Genomic DNA, 17,972 nt, shown 5'->3' with positions numbered 1-17,972 from the left:
CAATACAGATATCAAAACGACTTTTTTCGTCTGCCTGTGTGTCTTTGACAGCGATCAAGCAGTGCCAATGTGCTAACACCCTCCCTCGTGGTGTTCAACATTGGTGAAGAGTCGGTTGATCCCAACCGTCATGTTCCAATCCCACCTCAACGACAACGAACCCTCCATGCCAGGCCTTCTCCCATCTCTGCTGAGCAGCCGTTCAACTCGAATGTCCTCCCTCCTGTTCCAGCCAGCCGCCAAGTTGCCACAACCAATCCTTTCATAAAGCCTTCTATGTTAGGCCCACTTTCTGCCACCCCGCCAGTCACTGCTGACAACGGTTCAGTTCTAAGTAATTGCCATCCTGTACCACCAACCCGTACAGAATCTCCCTGCCAGCCACTGGACTTCCTCAGCAACCCTCCTTTTGCAAATAAACCAATTGTGGCTAACAATTTGGCGTCCAGAATTCGTCCACCGGTTCCTGCAGAGCTACCAGTTGTCATCAATAGTCGCCCGGAAATTAGGAGTGGTGTGGCTGCAAATAACTTAAATGGTTTGAAGGAGAGTCAAATGACATGTCCTCGTTTACAGGCCCCACCTATTCCTCCACGTATTGCAGCCACTTGCAGAATGTCTCCCAACCCCTTTGTAGTACCGGAAGAAGCATGTTCAGTCACGGCGACTTTATCGTCATCGACGTCCCTACCCACACCCGCTTTCCGGACTGTCCATTCGACTCCTTTGTTAAATCCATTTGTGGCGCCAATTTCGTCGTTACCTCCTTCATCCTCGTTATCATCTATGCCGCCACTGTCATCGTCCATCTCCACAGAGGCCGTCTGGAATGTCAACCGGGAAGTTGCACCCGCCAGCATAGCTGCTAGGGACCAGTTGACCGTAACTTCTAACCCCAAGCCATCGACATTACCTAAAGGATGGGTAACTTTCGACGGCTGATGGGAATTACTGTGAAGTAGTGTTTTGTGACGTGATCTGCGTTGGTTTTGATATAAGGGGCAGAATTGACATGCATTCAGGGTGGCAGCGTTTGGCTCAGGGAATGTTCTTCAGTCCAGGTTTCTCAGATTTAAACCACATTTCACATGCCACTTCTTTGTTCTGTCCCTTTATGGCTGTTAGAGATGACATGCAAAATATAGTGTACTTGTGTCTAGAGGAATTTGCCGGTGAGCAATATGTTAATTGTTTGGGCTACTCACTCGGAAAGTGGATTCACTACGTATTTTTTATTAAAATGCCAGCAATGCAACATTGTTTTTATAGATATCGTTGTGTTATTTTGCCCCAAAAGTCATTGTTATTTGTAATCATTTTTAAGTTCTTCATACATTATCTTTTTTTATCTGGGTTTACACATATCCTAGAATTGTTTTGGTTTTCATGTTTTACACATCGCAACAACGAACAAATGAGAGCCCTGATTACAATTTAGGTAGTTGGCATTGTAGTAGGATCCCTATTTGTTGCGAGAGCAGGTGACAATTATTTGTTTAAGCACTTTTAAATATTGTGCTTGGGCACAGCTATGTGCAATTTGTACAATCGGAATTTTGACAAGTACATAACCTGTTTAACATTCCATGCCACTTAAATTTCAACCACTCTACTGCTAATTTGGAATGTGTTGATATTTTGTTGATAAGTTTAGGTTAAAATAGCGGGCATGATCTAAGAGTACTATTATTGTGACCTTGTATCTTATTTTTTCATATGCGTGGAGTATTTTGTTTTTCTTTTTCAAATGTTGAGTTTTTATTACAGTAAATGGCCGTTGCAAATTTAAGGTTTTCATTCCTTAAGGGTATTATACTCAGTGTTATCGACGATGGCCACATTTTATGTTGGTCACTACTGCCATTTAAACAGTAACATTTATTATTATGGTTTATTCTGAGGCTTGGAATGGAACATGGAGGACCGCGAAGATAAGCACAAATTATATAGTAATTCTATATTATATAGTAAATCTATATAGCTCCACAGATCAAGACTTCCACAGAATTCAAGAAAAGGCAGCTTTCCTTTCTATAAATCAAGACGAGGGGAGCTGTCAGGTTTTTTGTTCGAAATGATGTTCAAATTTTGCTTAATAGCGTTATGTCATGAGATTAAGACATTTCTATTTGGATACCTTTTGAAGAAAGAGATACACGTCATCCCATTTTGGAGAATGGCCTGAAGATTATATCAACTACTTATGAGATACTTTCAGTTGCCTCTTGTCCACGCAAAGGGCACAACATTTTCTCGCACTACAAATATACGTCACATGACAGTCTGTTTGATCATTTTTTCAGTTCAAAAATTTAGCACGTAACGAATTAGGTGACAGTGTAATGCGCTAGTTTCTGTGCAGTTATTTGTGAGTGGAATTAACACGAACACGACTTATGACAACAACCCAGTGTCGTCACGTGGTTGCTTTGATTTAAATCCAGAATCCCAGCAGTTGCTGGCTCAGTGCTGTGACATGTGGCATTAATCCTCTCAGCCATCCGGCTTCGAAGGGGCTTTTGTCGCCACCTGCAATAACCATTTCACGACCCCTTCATCAGACACATTTGATCCGTAGTTAGTACAGTAGTAGAAGTCCATGTATTACTTTCAAGCTTTAAGCAGTCATGGGGTGCTCACGTGATAGCTATCACTGCTGTCAGTGCTACCCATAATCATGAGATAATCACGTGCAGCATTACTGCTGTTATGAGTGCAGCATCACTCCGATGAGGGTAGCATGGACGTGCATTACCATTAATCTTCCAAAGTGAAAGTTAATGTATTAACCACTAACCATATCGTCCAATGATGTGTCTACCAAAGAAATACATTTTGAGTTTAGTTTCCTCTGCGAGTGGATTTAGGCCTGGCATGAGATACCACTCACAATGTTATCCTAGGACTAAATAAATCAGCAATTGGAGCATGTATCGAGTTTACTACTTTCACCGTTAAATAATTTCCATGGACTCGCGCGTGTGCTTACTATGGAGCTGATATACCAGATTGTGTTATGCTGCAGCTGAGCCCACATGTCTTGAAATTTCAAACAACACGTGCTATATATCCCGTGTGTATTGCTGAGCACTGCTGAAGAATATTTCAACAATGATATATGTGTGTGTGCATATATATGGGGAGTGGTAGTGTAGCAGTTAGCACGCTGAACTATGCACTCAGCAACCCGAGATCGATTCCTGGTCACGACCCACAGTGGCCATTATCTGAACCGGTCCTGGGCCTCCCCTAGGTAGATTCAGCCTGAAATGACTACCTGATGTAAGCACCGCTACTGGGAAGACAAAGGCGGCTAGGCGTGGTGCTGGCCACCCACCCGCTTGTCTGCTGTGCCGGCCTTCATAGTTGCTCACTAACACACTAACAGCACATACCCCAACAGTCTGTTATGGCTATACAAGGGGGTCTTTGTCCTTATACACAGAATATTATACATCTGGCGCGAGATTCTTGACTTGATGCTGAAAAATGTTTTACGTTGAATTGGCCTAGCTACGTGCGAAAATGGAAATGGAAACTTAAGTTTTTACGGTCATTGAATACAGCCAAGCATTTTCAAAATAATGCTTTCCAATCAGGATGTGGCCCTTCTGATGTATTCTGCTTAATGCTGCTGGTTGTGATTGTTGTGCGTTTTTTTTATTCAGCGGAGGCTACAGCCCAGCTGAGTTTTGTGCGCTGAGTGTTTTGCAAAGATAACAAATATAACTGCTCATGCTGTAATGTGTTAAAAATGTCAGTGATCCGCTTAAAAAATGGTGACATTTGATGGAAAAAAATTGTAAAACTCGAGAAAATTATTTATGGAGCGTCTTCAGCGAAATGCATTATTTGTTGTAGCTGGACTTGGTTATTCTATGGCAAACGTTGGTTCTTTACTTTTTGCATAATGATGATGTGCGTAGGAATCAAGTCATTGTTCACGTTTTATTCTAGTCATGAGCTTCAGTGCATATGTCAGATTATGTTGTGAACTAATTGCAATGTGTGTAAAACAGGTAATAAATTGCCGTATAATGTAAGTATTTGTGAAGTAAGGCCTTTTAGTTTTTTCCAGTTTCAGGCTTTATTGAAAGTGTGGCACACAGACATGCAGAAAAATGTATATTTATACGATATACATTTTTGAAATTTCTTTCATGTCATTCCAAATCAATATGCAAAATTCTTGCATGTTAGGCAAATCCCATAACTAGCTGCTTTATATCTGCTTACAATGAAAATAATATACCGGCTGTGAAACACTAATTTTAGCCAATACAATGACAAATAATGGACTGATGCATCATTAATGTAGTAGAGTCATTGGGATCATTCTTTTTCAGAAACCAAAACATTATATTTGCCTCATTGCTGTAACTTTATTTATTTTGCTTTTGTAAATTTGGTGACCCAGACCACTTTTGCAAATGACTCATCCTGGTCTCTGAGTTGTCACCTGATTAAACAAAATAAACTTCAAATATGGTTTTGGTTTCATCAAATTAAAAGTAGTTTCGTTGGTAAAAGCTCACTGAGAATATCGACATCGGTACACATCTTGAAAACATGCAAATAAATTCAACGCGAAATTGTGATTGCATAGCTACACGTTCATATTTTACGTAAAATTAAACCTTACAAACAACATTTGAAATAGCATTCCCCCGAACACATGGCACATGTCGCGTTCCACATGTGCTGCTGTGAGCGATGGCAACGATGCTTGTATTATGCTGTGCAGGTGTTTGTTGCGAATGGCTGCTCGTCTCCCATCACTTGGCGCAGTCGCCGCAGAAGATGTCGTCTCCGCGCGCCACGAAGCCCTTGCCGGCCATGTTGAGGCCGCAGCGCTTGCACTTGAAGCACTCGGTGTGCCACTCGAGGGAGTCGTGCGTCAAAAATTTTGCTCCCGCAGCTGTGGAAGGCAGAAGGGAAGGAGATGCATTGGTTTTGGGATCACAATCGCAGCAAAAAAAATGTTAAATTTCATCTCTAGCCCCGCCCGCTGACCCTTGGGCTACACCCATCTCAAACCTTTGTAACTCCCTGCCTCAGCAGCTCTTCCGCTATGTTTTTCACCTGATGACGATTGCTTGTGTTGCGATCGAAACGTCGTGATATTGTTATTATTTTTTATTATTGTGGCTTTCGATCAATGGATATCAAGCCTTTTTTCTGATATCCAGTCCTGTAGGGCTTACACTTTCATCAGGTTTTCCATATATGAAGTATATATTTACAATAACATCTTACTCCGGAATTAGACAATAATTTCGACCTTTATTACTGGCTGTGGTGGACTGGCAGCAGCTTCATGCATTTTCTGTTCTCCTTTCAATCTGTTTAAATCATGACGACTGACGGACCCCACTTCTGCCTGCTGTGCTACTGTGTGTCCTTGATGTTTTATTCTTAGCAACTTCCCCATTGATCTGGCCCCGTGTGCCACATCGGGCCCTTTGCAGTGAGCACCACACCTGTCTGGTTGGAACATAACGGTGGCCGTGAGATTGATTACTGGCGGCACGAGACCAGCAGGAAGTGGTGGAGCGTAAAGGAGAGGCCCAACGTTGTATGCTTCCTCTAAAAAGCATCGATTTCTGACATCAGCCAAATGTGCGAATCTCGCACTGAATGCGTGAGACTTGAGAGCGGTCTGGATCAATGTTGCCCCAAATGGTCACGCGTACATATCAGAATGAGAATCTTTATTTAGACTGGAGGAATCCGATGAGCTATGAAGCTCTTTTTCCCACAGATGTCCAATATGGGGTGGGTCAGCAAGTCACAATAGCGAACAATACAACAACAAAAACGATCGGAGTACAACATGGAGAAAATGTTAAGCGAGTCACTAAATATGAATAAAATAACGGAAGAAAATACTCTGGTTCTTTCGGTCAAGTCACGTCGGTAGAAAATAATAGATCCACGACGTTTCGATCGCAACACAAGCGAGCATCATCAGGTGAGTTTCAGCAGTCTCCCTGCTGCGATTGTCACATACTCTTAGGTTTTTCGGTAAAGTCACGTAGGTAACAGCTAGCTGTGATGGTCCCCACCTGATGACGGAGACTTGTGTTGCCTCCGAAACGTCGTGATTTATTATTTTATTTCCATTATTATTTCTATTATTTTTTATTTTTTACCTACGCGACTTTACCGAAAAACCTAAGAGTATGAATCCTTGCAATCTAGAAATTATTGTCTCACCTGATGTCGATCGCTTGTGTTGCGATCGAAACGTCGTGGATCTATTATTTTCTACCCACGTGACTTCACCGAAATCACCAAAGAGTATGGATTCCTGCGGTCACGAAAGCTTCAAATCCAAACGGAACGAAAAATTATCAGGCCACACGAATTTCCCACGTGCGCGCGGGGTCTTACTGATGGGCTGCCTGCAGTTGGTGCACTTCTTGGAGTACTTCTTCTCGAAGCAGGGCTCGCAGTAGAGCAGCTCTCCACGCGTGCACATGTTCAACCCGGCCAGTGGCGTGTTGCAGCCGATGCACACGAGGCAGTCGCGGTGGTAGGTGTGCTCCTTGTAGACCACTCCCTTCTCCGTCACCGGCTGCAGGGAGAAAAGGTTCATGGATGTCAATGAGCGAGGAGTCTTAAGTAACATCCACGGTACTACTACTACGACTATACATTGGCGCGAGACTGATACGTGGAGTGTATTGGGAAGACCACAAGCGGGTGGGTCGATTGAGAACTCGTTTCTTTGGGACTGCTTCTGTGTGTTTGGTTTTTTGTTCTTTATCCAGCACCTTCGCTCAGCACGGCTGGTTACGTACGGTGCAAAAGAAGTTCAACATACATACATGTCCCATTGCCGTCAGAGAATACAGTGATTACCCCCCCACACACACACCTCTCCACACACACAACTGCCCCCCATGCTGCCACTATGTATGTTGAAACGTCCCAATGCAGGACTCTCATGAATAGTCTGGAGATCTTTTGAGGCTTTCCCGGATAAATAAAATAACATTTTGGATACATACGTACGTGTGCCAGTCATCCCAAGTATGTCAAACCTTAACACCCACGGCTGTCCCATGGCCTATCAGCAAGCCTTCCCCAGTCTACGTGGCTTCAAAGTGCACCTAGCCTGGCACAAGCGCCACGGCGATATGTGTGTATGAACTTCTTTTGCACCGTACGTAGCCAACCGTGATAATCGGAGGTGCGATTGCCACGCAGAAATCCCTTCCACAATGCGGCTGTTTTGGCTCTTTACCTCAATGGGCCTCATCTGAAATAAGCGAACTGACTGACACTCACCGACGACGTATAACGCACAGCCCATTACTCAAACGTAAGGGGCCGTCCATAAATGACGTCACGCGATTTTGGACGATTTTTGACCCCCCCCCCTTCGTCACACGTCACAAAAAGTCAGACCCCCCTCAAATATGACGTCACAAAGCTCTGCCCCCCCTCCCAAAATTAAACATGCTTCAAATCGCTTTAAACTATTGTCATTGTCGTGCGTATTTAATGTGGCGCTGCACTCTGATGTTGTATGAGAAAACATTTATTAAAAAGTCTATTAATTGTTGATATTTATTTAAAGTTGCGCATTTTGATGTGACGTCACATTTCTCAACCCCCCCCCCCCCCTCGTTACACATCGTCACAAATGTCTGACCCCTCCCCCCCCCCCCAGGTTCGTGACGTCATTTATGGACGGTCCCTACGAGCACTGTTTGCCTTGTGTATCATATGGCAGTTGCGTTGTTAATAGGGAATCGTCTCCCAGCAGTGTGACAACGTGACCTTGCGGCTTGCCTCATTCTCAAAAGTTGAAATCGTCATCTTGGTTCTTTCGGTAAAGTCACAGAGTCTGAAGTTTCAGACTCTGTCTTCTCGACAGACCTGTTCTCCACCTGAGGACGGCTGCTTGCGTTGTGGCCGAAACGTCGTGAGAATTATTTTATTATTTTTTATTTTTATTATTTTATTATTTCCATTCTACGTGACTTTACCGAAAGAACCAAGAAGATGAATCCCTGCAGTCACGAAAGCTTTAAATCGAAATTTAAGTTTAAATCGCTTCTCTTACAAACAACAGTGACCATCTTCCACTATATTCTTATAATGCAGTACTACACTACTTTATTTGGCGATGCTGACTCGGCAGTGGTGCACAAGCAGAACTTTAAAAACGAAACATATTCGTCGATAACACTGTGGTCTTAAAAGTAACGAAAATATATTGCCCCAAACGGAGCCTATTTATGTCGTTTTTCATTTAATGGCGTCGTGTTATTGACGAATGTGTTTAGCGATGAATGAGAACCCTTTGTGTTTCTACCTTGCATCCAATCTACTACGTCTTTACACCAGTGCTTCCCAATCTTCCTCGACCCACGGACCAGTCAGCCCTCAATATATTGGCGGACCACCATGCAGAAGAAGTTACTGTGTATGGTGTTTTGTGGTTAAGAAGAATAAGAAGAAGAAATTCTAGATTTGAAGCTTTCGTGACTGCAAGGATTCATATTCTTAGGTTGTTTTCGGTAAAGTCACGTAGGTAAAAAAATAAAATTAATAAAAGTAAAATAAAATATACAAATACTGTTTCTTGGAATTTCTCTCACTTGATACAGCTATCGTGCTGTGACGGTTCCACCTGAAGACGGAAGCTTGTGTTGCCTCCGAAACGTCGTGATTGATTTATATTTTTATTTTACTTTTATTAATTTTAATGTTTTACCTACGTGACTTTACCGAAAAAACCTAAGAATAGAAGAAGAAATCACAGCAATCGTAGCATCTGCACCAGTTTGGCAGGCGACTTCCCACGGCCACGTGGACTGCCGGTGGCTCGCAGGTCATGGGTCAGCAACCACTTTGCCCTACGCCACAAGGCGGCCACTCATTGAACCTATCGGCCATCCGACTTGGCGCCAAGGGTGGCACAGTCGGGTTTTTTACAATCGGGTTTAATTGTCTTTTTATATTAAACCCGATCATCTGAGATGGGGAGAAATCCGGTATAATTGGTTTTAATTGCAGAACCGCACTTCTCAACGATGGGCTTCATCCATTGCAAGCGAAGGAACTCACTGGCGCCCACGATTATGGAGAAGCTCGTGTTCATCACGACCAACCTGCCCGCCGCATTCTACGACTACCCCGTGCCCGACGGCCCCGAGTACGATAGCAGCACCGACGAGGAAGCAGCCTAAGCCTTGGATCAGAGTTTCGTATTCATTAAACCAGGTTTTAATTCCCAGAAATCGGGTTTAATTGTATTAAAAAAAACGATGCCTGCCGCTGGAAAAATCGGGGTTTTTTCACCCATGCTTGGCGCACCTTGTGGCAGGTGAAGCAACGAGTGGCGGTCTTCTTCTCGTTGCAGGACACGCAGTAGATCTCGTCGCCGTGCGGCACAAAGCTCTTGGTGCCGATGGTTTCCATGCAGCGTGCGCACGCGAAGCAGCGCTCGTGCCACGTGCGGCCTTTGTAAGCCACCTTGGCGACACCTGTGCCAATGTTCGGATGGGGGGGGGGTGTGGACGCAGCGAGATGGAGAGGAATTGGGAACAAAGGATGGAGGTGAGACATAAATGTCGTGATGTGAGAGACGTAGAACGAAAACAGAAAAGATGGGACACGTCCATTTGTTTTTGTGCTTAAGTGTGAATTGGATTTTCATGTTTATTAGCAACACAAATAACTCTCACTTCAGTTATTTTGCTGTGCCTTTTTTTCACCTGATGAAGGAAGCTTATGTTGCCTCCGAAACGTCGTGATTTATTATTTAATTTATATTATTATTTATTATTATTATTATTATAATTTAGGTTTTTTATTTATTTTTACCTACGTGACTTTATCGAAATACTTAAGAGTATGAATCCTTGCAGTCACGAAAGCTTCAAATCGAGAACGGAAATAAAGTTGATAATTGATGCGTCCCCATTAAAAAAAATACATATATATGTAACAAACCTGCCGCGGTGTAATGTATGCACGGGGGTGGGGGGGGTGGCGTGTAAGGCGTTCACCTTCGCGGATACCGCGCTTGCAGCTCACGCACGAGTCCCCCATGCCTCCTGTAGGCGATATCGCGCAACTCTTGCAGACGATCTCCTTGCCCTCGAGGAGGTACTCGGTGGCGGCTCCGATGGGCGTCGCGCACTCACTGCACTTGAAGCAGCCTTCGTGCCAGTGCAGGTTGTCGAGGCTCAGCTTCTGCACATCACCGCCGCCGTCGACCCATCGCACGGCCGATCGAGCAAGATGGTTTTTTAAATCCTTTATATTAAGTTCACTTGCTTGCACGCTTACGACCGTGCAAATCTTTCGGTAGTTTTTTAACCCACTTCCCGTGATCCAATCGAGCTGATATTTTGCACACAGACTCGTTGTGCGTGACAATTATTTTCGTGAAATTTTTTCCCAAAATGTTCCACTTTTTAGGAAAAAAAAATGTCATATTTAATTTAAAATACCAATGTGATAAAAATGAAACTCTTACTCAAGAAAAAACAGAAATTAATAATAAAATAAAACCGATGCCACGCATATAAAGGATTTATAGTGAACAACTTTGTTTTTACGGGTTAATTTTTTATGCAGCGGTGGTCGAAAGCAATTCAAGACGATTCACATCCTTCTGCCCTGTGAGTCTCTTTCTAGGTTTAATATTCGTTTGATATAAAAGTGCTTTACGTAATGGGCCACAAAGATGCTGCATTGATAAGTTTAAGCAAACATCTGCATGTTTTTTTTTTACTTACTACATACATATGAAATGTGTGTTACAGAACGCAACTTTCATAAATTCACAGTTATGTGAATGCGATCAAACGGTACGCACCTCTGCCACTCTTTGCTTCTTGTTGTCTAGGGTCGCACATTTATTGTGCGTAGGGATGAATGTACGGTACACCAAACATCACAGCGCTCACATATACAGGACACCCCTACAGGGCAAATAATAATAATAATACTATCAAATGTAAAACACATAGTTGTCCTCTCACCTCTGGTCCTTATATAAGACCTCGCTTGTGTTTTTTAGACAAATAACTAACGTCTTCACCCCGTACCCGTAATTTGCATACATCTAAATGCCCCTTCATTGTGGCATTTATGCCACTTCATCTTATAGCTGCTATAAAAACGATCAGCGATTTGCAATATTCAGTTCAATGGCTGTGGGCAGACTGTGGAGACTGGCTGGATCTGGTGGCCGAGTCAGTTGCGGATGGAATTTGTCAGCGGGACCTCTACAACTTCCACAAGTGCTGCAGCTCTACTGTTACGGACATGGGCAGCTGGGAGAAAAATAATGGGATGTGTGTGAAGGGACTTGGTGGAAGGGAGTGGGACATCTGCGGCTTTGTGAGCAATTAAAGAAATGAATATATCACCTATTTCTAGTTGCTACGTCAGCACATATAAATAGCCTGCTTCATATACATACAAGGGCATTAAATGTCCACTGTGTGCGTTTGGGCCGGTGTGCATTGTGCACACAGGGATCAGGACCTATACCTCCCGCGTTATAAACACGCTTGCGATGATGGATTGCACTCATGCATGTGGGTCATGTCTCGGGTGACTGAGAAGGCATGAGTGGGTTGAATGCAGGTCCTTGGGTTTTTCAAAGGTTACTGACCAGCATGCAGCATGTGTTCACCATGTCACCATATTGATGCATTCGTGTACCAATGTGTGTGTATATGTGTGTATCTCGGTGCTCGCTAACAGCACTTGCCCCAACAATCTGTTACGGCTATAATACGGAGGTTCGCTCGCTGGGTGCGAATGCCTATGCCTGGATTAACGCTGATGCCTGGCCTGAAGTGTGTACGTCCATGTGCGCGTGTGTGTGTGCGTCTTGGTGCTGTGCTTGCATTGCTGAGGTTGTTTGTGCGCGCGCGTGTGTGTGCGTGTGTGTGCGTGTGTGTGTGCGCGTGTGTGTGTGCGTGTGTGTGCGTGTGTGTGTGCGTGTGCTTGCGTTACCCGGGTGCCTGCACCGATGGTTTTGCCACAGCCCACGCACAGGAATGAGAAGAGCTTTGTAAAGCACTCGGTGCAGTACGGCTTGCACTCCCTAAGCACGTACTCCTTACCGGCGAGCGGTGTCACGCAGTGCTCACAGCGCTCCGACATTTGCGCTGGACACGCGCGCCCGCACACACACAGCCAACGCGCACACCGTGAGACGAAAATCTGCAAAGCCACCATGAATTTTGGCGTCCGTGGTCCGGCTGTCATTCACTTTCACAAATGTATGCCAACGTTGGCATGCGTAGCATTCTACTGTGTTTTAAGCACCACAGTCACCCTGTTCCAAACCGCCGTGGTTCACTTAATTTTACTGGAGACAGACAGTCTTGGCGGTTTAATAATTATTAGGGGCATTGCAATAGAAAGAAAGAAAACAACTTAAGGTTGCTTCATTGCAATTGAATGCTATTGAGAGAGGTTAAGTTCGACCTAATTTCACGTGAAAGTGATGAGGGTCGGACAGGACGCGTTATATTTGGCGATTTTGTAGACTTTGTCCACGTGGCCCCTCCTGCACACGCGGACACACGTACCCGTGGGGGTGGAAACAGTGTGTGGTAATGGAGCATGCATGGCATGGCAGGAGTTACAACTTACAAGTGCAAGGACTTATAAGTTGACCTGTGTTAACGAATTAAGGCCAGTCAGTGGCTTGTACAAGAAAACAAATCAGTGGCCATATTCTTTTTATAAGAGTTGCTGAGCACAGGGCCAAAGGTTCAGCAACAAACAGCACCATTGAAGGTGTGATAGATAAGAGTCAATGCGTTTATCGACTTCAGTGAGTTTATAAGCCACTACTTTATTGAGTCTCACCCCTCTCGCCACTTGAACATTTTAGAAGTGTCGTCTCAACTTCAGTTGAAATTTTAGAAGCACAACGCTGACATTCAGCCCTCCGTGCCAGTCCCCCCCTTGAACATATCTGGTACGTGATGATTTTTGGCGTTATCTGGAGTAGGGTTTCTGAGGTACGTGATCTCATTGGATTTAAATTGAACTGCATTAAAAGATTATGCGCACTCTGCCGCGGCCAGCAAAGGTCACGCTGAACGTTGTCTCGCATTTGGTTACGGCCAGACTGACTGACATTCGTTACACAGCCTCGAACCGTGGCATCAATAACAGTGCGATGGTAAACACACGCGAACCCTGAAACGTACAGATGCACAATATTCTCGGTGGTTCAAAATACAAAACACATGCGTGGAAACACACATGTGTTTTTTTTGTACAAACAAACACACAAATTCGTTCACTCTCCACCAACAACTTACTGGCAACATGGACTCGGATCGATCTTAAGTTATTTGTTTAGACGGCCGATTTTAGTGTCGGCAAAAAGTATAAATGCAACACAGTCCACGAGCCCGAATTAGCATGCACACTGATTGTATGAACGTTGAGGATGGAATGGTTAGCTTTGCTTGTTATGGAATGAGCTGTGATCAGATTTACATATTGAGGTCTCATGTTTGGTCGCTTAGGAAGTGCAGTCCAGCGGAGTCATAGCAGCAGACTGTTTTGTTGGAGGCGTTTGGTCTTTTGGGTTCGGCTGTAAAGAGGGTGGCTCGAGTAGAATGTGGAACGGGAGGGGGTGGGGGGATGTGGGGAGTGGGGGACGTGACGCTTGTTTCTAAATTTGCCCTCATCCTGATAATTTGCAAACACACTTGGCTCGCCTCTCAATGGGAGCCTATTTCAACTCTCATGGGGTGCGCAAATGTGCCTGGCCACATGGTGATATATAGGAATGTATGACTTTTAAATGTAATGTAAATGTATATGGTTGTGTGATCACGTTATTGCACGGTGAGTTTTTTTCTCTACCAGAGTGTATCTATGCCTTTGAAATATATTCATAGTTTGTTTGTATATCTACATATTTTGTTGGTACGTAAATATAGTGATTGCATGTGGGAAAGACAAACAAGATCGGGTGCAGTATTCACATATAATCACCAGTAATGGATTTTCAGTTTACATTCATGTACCTAACTTAACCGAATTATTTTATTTGTGACAAAGACAAAAACATACTTTCCACCAGTACCAGCATCCGTGCGATTCTGTGAGAATAGCATCTTAGAAAAAAACCGATGTCATTTGTCGGATGGCTGTTCTGTTTTATTTTCCATAATGAAGCGATCATGACAAATTGTGACATTTGATCCATTGCCACAGCGTTGGGATGTTTTGAATGCTTTCGTTGCCCTTCACGAGGCCCTCTCTCCCTGGCACACGCTCATGGATCCTGTTTGCTTTTTTAGAAGAGTGGAATTAGAAACTGGATTCTGTCATCTCACCTTCCAACCACACCCTGACGCCTCATCACTCCAACTATCTCCACATGAATCGCGGGGCCATTGGAATCCCCTCCTCTGAGACTCGATACAATACTACTCAAGGTCTGTGCCCACATGGTTCTAGGCGAGTTTATGGTGACAATTCATTGTCATCATATGTGGATAGCACATTTCACGGATAATGACATTGGCCTACGAATATCGTACGCGCAATGTCTGCTGATTCTTCTAAAGCTTCAATAAGTTATATATCTCTATCTTTCTCATCTCTCTCATCTCATAACTTTCTATCTCATAACTTTATTTCATCCGTTTATCTCATCACTTTCTCCCAAAACATTTTCTATCATAACTTTATCTCCTTACTTTATTTCTCTTTCTCACTCTCGATGCAGTCATGTAGAGTTCCAGATACGATTCGCGGATAGCCAAAATCGCGGATAGCAAGTTCGTGAATAACGAGGAAATGCTGTATCTGCAGTGACGACTGTGGCCTTTCGAGATCAGCGATGAGGTGCAGTCTTTTTTTTTAAATAATGGACACTGTTTATTTGACGAGTGACTTGTGCATAGCCACATCAAAGTTGAATGCAGTGTTATCGGTGGTTTCTGGAGAAAAAAAAGCCATGAATATATTTCCATGTGAACACCACCTCGTCCGGATTAGAATGTTTTTCAAGATCGAGGACATCTTATCTGATTGCGACAAGGTGAATCTGTCTTGTGTTGCTGGAACCTCAGCTGTTGGCACCAGTCCCACGATGCTGTGCGGTTAGAAACCCGACTGTTCCCTCCATCGCTCCACATAGCGTGTACCACTTCTGGGACCTGATGCAGTAACTTTATGCTCATGTATTTTCTCATTCAACAATAAAGGTTTATTTAAAATGACCATATCTCCATGACGTAAAATCCCAAAGAACTACGAAAAGCATCCTTTAGACCTCTGGGATCTATGACGGGCTTTTCGTCACGTCTTGTGAGAGTTTGATCTCTGATTGGTTAGTCCACCACAAAATCCTAGGCAATGGCTTTTTCATACATGTACATTTAATACACGAATAATACATCTAAGAAGCGTAAAACTCGTCCTCTATTATACATATACAACATTAATCGTGTGTATATGTGTACATAAATTGCACATACATACTTTCACTATACAGTATTCAATATGTACATGTGCAGCCGTGTTATCAATCCACTGCTGAATGAGGATCTTGGGGGTTATATGACCATATTTGACCACTCTAGTCAGTATGGGTTGAAGGCGAGGAACATAGACGGAGGAGCATAGAAGTACAGTACAACAGTGGATTTTGCTGCACTGCCGTCTGCTGCCCACAACGAAGCCCCGAGAGCACCCTGTCTGTACCTGGTGGTCACCCATCCAAGCATTCTCGGTGATTTGATCGTAGACAGTATTTAATATAAGCCATATTAAATACATCTTCCATTGATAAAAATGTAATGAAACAGTAAACATACCGAATATTAAAACAGCACAGTGCATGTGTTGTATATATCGATGACAGTTAAAAATGGTATATTTTACGTTAAAAAATTACAGTAGAAATAAATATGACAATAGTACAACACGTACATTTCTGTATCATATGGCTAATATTGTATGCAGACATTCCACAAATGCTTAAAGCACTGCGTAACAATTGTTCAGGACAATATCTTCAACACTGTTTTCAAAACTCAAGATCATAGAACTTGATATACATCATATACACAAAAAAATTTGAGGTTACATTTTCTGACAATCTTATATGCACATGTGTTAAGATATATTTTTCCTCTCTGCAAATATATAACATGTGTTTCAACACTGTGATATCAATATTAGTGACAAAGGATTTTGGGAAATATTTCAGCCTGGTAGTATATTCACTATCCAACAAATTATCGCCCATTTAAATTCATAACATTTTTTAATATATTACTATCAAAAAGTGAAGAGTATATAATCACGTCACTTTTAAAACATAACAACTTTAAATTTCGATTTAAAGCTTTCGTGACTGCAGGGATTCATCTTCTTGGTTCTTTCGGTAAAGTCACGTAGAAGGAAAATAATAAAATAAAATAAACATAATAAAAGAATTCTCACGACGTTTCGGCCACAACGCAAGCAGCCGTCCTCAGGTGAAGAACAGGTCATTCAGACGCTGTCTTTCCGACAGACCTGTTCTTCACCTGAGGACGGCTGCTTGCGTTGTGGCCGAAACGTCGTGAGAATTATTTTATTATGTTTTATTTTTATTATTTTCCTTCTACGTGACTTTACCGAAAGAACCAAGAAGACATAACAACTTTATCAAACAAATATATTTTTTAAACCCCCGGTAGATGCCGCGTACATTGTTGTAAGAGGGTTTCTGTCAACAAGACTTTATAGGAGTCGCAATGATCTACCTGTTGGTTTGGAAGCTCTTCGACGAGGTGGTGGTGGCTGCTTGCTTGCTGCTGCTGCTGCTCCTGCAGCTGCTGGTGTGAGTCTCGCGCTCCCGCCTCGCTTTAAAACCCAATCCGTGACCCGTCGCAACCTCCCCTCCGATTGGACCAGCGGCGGGCAGGGCAGCTGTGAGGGCTGCTAACAGAGCCTGACTCACCGCCCATTCGCATCCGTGCAGATAGGGCATACTGGTCACAATCACCGAGGCTAAAATAAGCCGAACGCACACCCACCGCGTTAAATGTTTGTTTGGTGTTGCCTCCCGAATGGATTTGTTTTTATTGTGAGGAATGTTCACAATTGCCATGGAGTTTGAGCTTCTGTAGGGAATTGGAACGATGCTGCTCGCGCGAACGAATTTACCCGTGCAATTAAATCATCAGATTTTATAACAAAAAGTGTACTCGCAACTATGAAACTTTGGTTGTGGATTGTGATTGTATATTTTCCTACAAAGAGTTTTGATTATATTATTATGATTGTTTCCTGATCATTACTTGTGAGCGTTATGTAATGTTTCGTATGCAAATGTTACGCATTATTATTATTGACAAGATGTTTTACTTATCATAATTTTATTCACCTCTGATTCGCACAACTCTAGAGCTGCAGCTGACTTCTTGCAATAAATATAAGGCTGCCCAAAGTGAATAATTTTAAGCTATAATACGTCGTTTCTTAAAACCATCGTGAATACATTTCAAAATCAAACACCAGTGAAAGCCCTCCTCCTCCGTATTTCAAATTGACACTATCCAGCAACCGAAAGTATTTTTCTGCTGTGACTTTATGAGAGCCATGTTTGGAGTGGTGTGGCGTTCGGTTTTATAACAGGCGGCTGATCCGTCCTAGAATACCTTCCATCTGACTTGTCACTGCAAAAGAAGAGGCGCTATTCCAGGACCAAAATAAACACCACCAAAAATACCACAACCTATCATGCAGTGCATGAAAGGACCAAACCGTGTAAAAAACACACACACACGCGCACAAATGCTCCACATGCACAACAAAACTCCACCGCATACTGGGACACTCCACGTGTGCTGCTACGCGTGTAACACTTGCAGTGACAGCAACAACGTGCAAGTGTGGGCATCTTCATACATTTACCACACCCACGTTCCCTTCCACATGCTTCCTTTCTACCTCCAACACCCCTC

At 43.2% G+C, this 17,972-nt stretch overlaps 2 protein-coding genes across 4 annotated transcripts in view; one reads left to right on the top strand and one right to left on the bottom strand.

The window, feature by feature from the left end:
* The window catches only part of SYNJ1 (synaptojanin 1), a 33,871-nt gene extending 29,828 nt beyond the window's left edge, over positions 1–4,043 (top strand). For all 3 annotated transcript variants that reach the window (XM_078599889.1, XM_078599887.1, XM_078599888.1), the window contains exon 29: positions 52–4,043. In XM_078599889.1, the coding sequence (XP_078456015.1) occupies positions 52–942 (891 nt within the window). In that variant the 3' untranslated portion in view covers positions 943–4,043. The remainder of the gene's footprint in view (positions 1–51) is intronic.
* Positions 4,044–4,062: 19 nt separating this feature from the next.
* Positions 4,063–16,922, bottom strand: LOC144721931 (four and a half LIM domains protein 2-like). The gene is made up of 6 exons (XM_078599890.1): positions 16,770–16,922; positions 11,992–12,146; positions 10,026–10,212; positions 9,331–9,500; positions 6,394–6,577; positions 4,063–4,918 (listed from the first exon to the last, which is right to left on the bottom strand). The coding sequence occupies exons 2-6, from the start codon at positions 12,139–12,141 to the stop codon at positions 4,776–4,778; spliced, it is 834 nt and encodes a 277-aa protein (XP_078456016.1). The 5' UTR covers positions 12,142–12,146; positions 16,770–16,922; the 3' UTR covers positions 4,063–4,775.
* Positions 16,923–17,972: the final 1,050 nt, after the last annotated feature.

This window comes from Lampetra planeri, chromosome 13 (genome assembly GCF_965212315.1).
Source record: "Lampetra planeri chromosome 13, kcLamPlan1.2.h2, whole genome shotgun sequence".
Classification (NCBI taxonomy): domain Eukaryota; kingdom Metazoa; phylum Chordata; class Hyperoartia; order Petromyzontiformes; family Petromyzontidae; genus Lampetra; species Lampetra planeri.
Note: the sequence above shows the minus strand (reverse complement) of the source record. Positions and strands in the feature narration are given on the sequence as shown.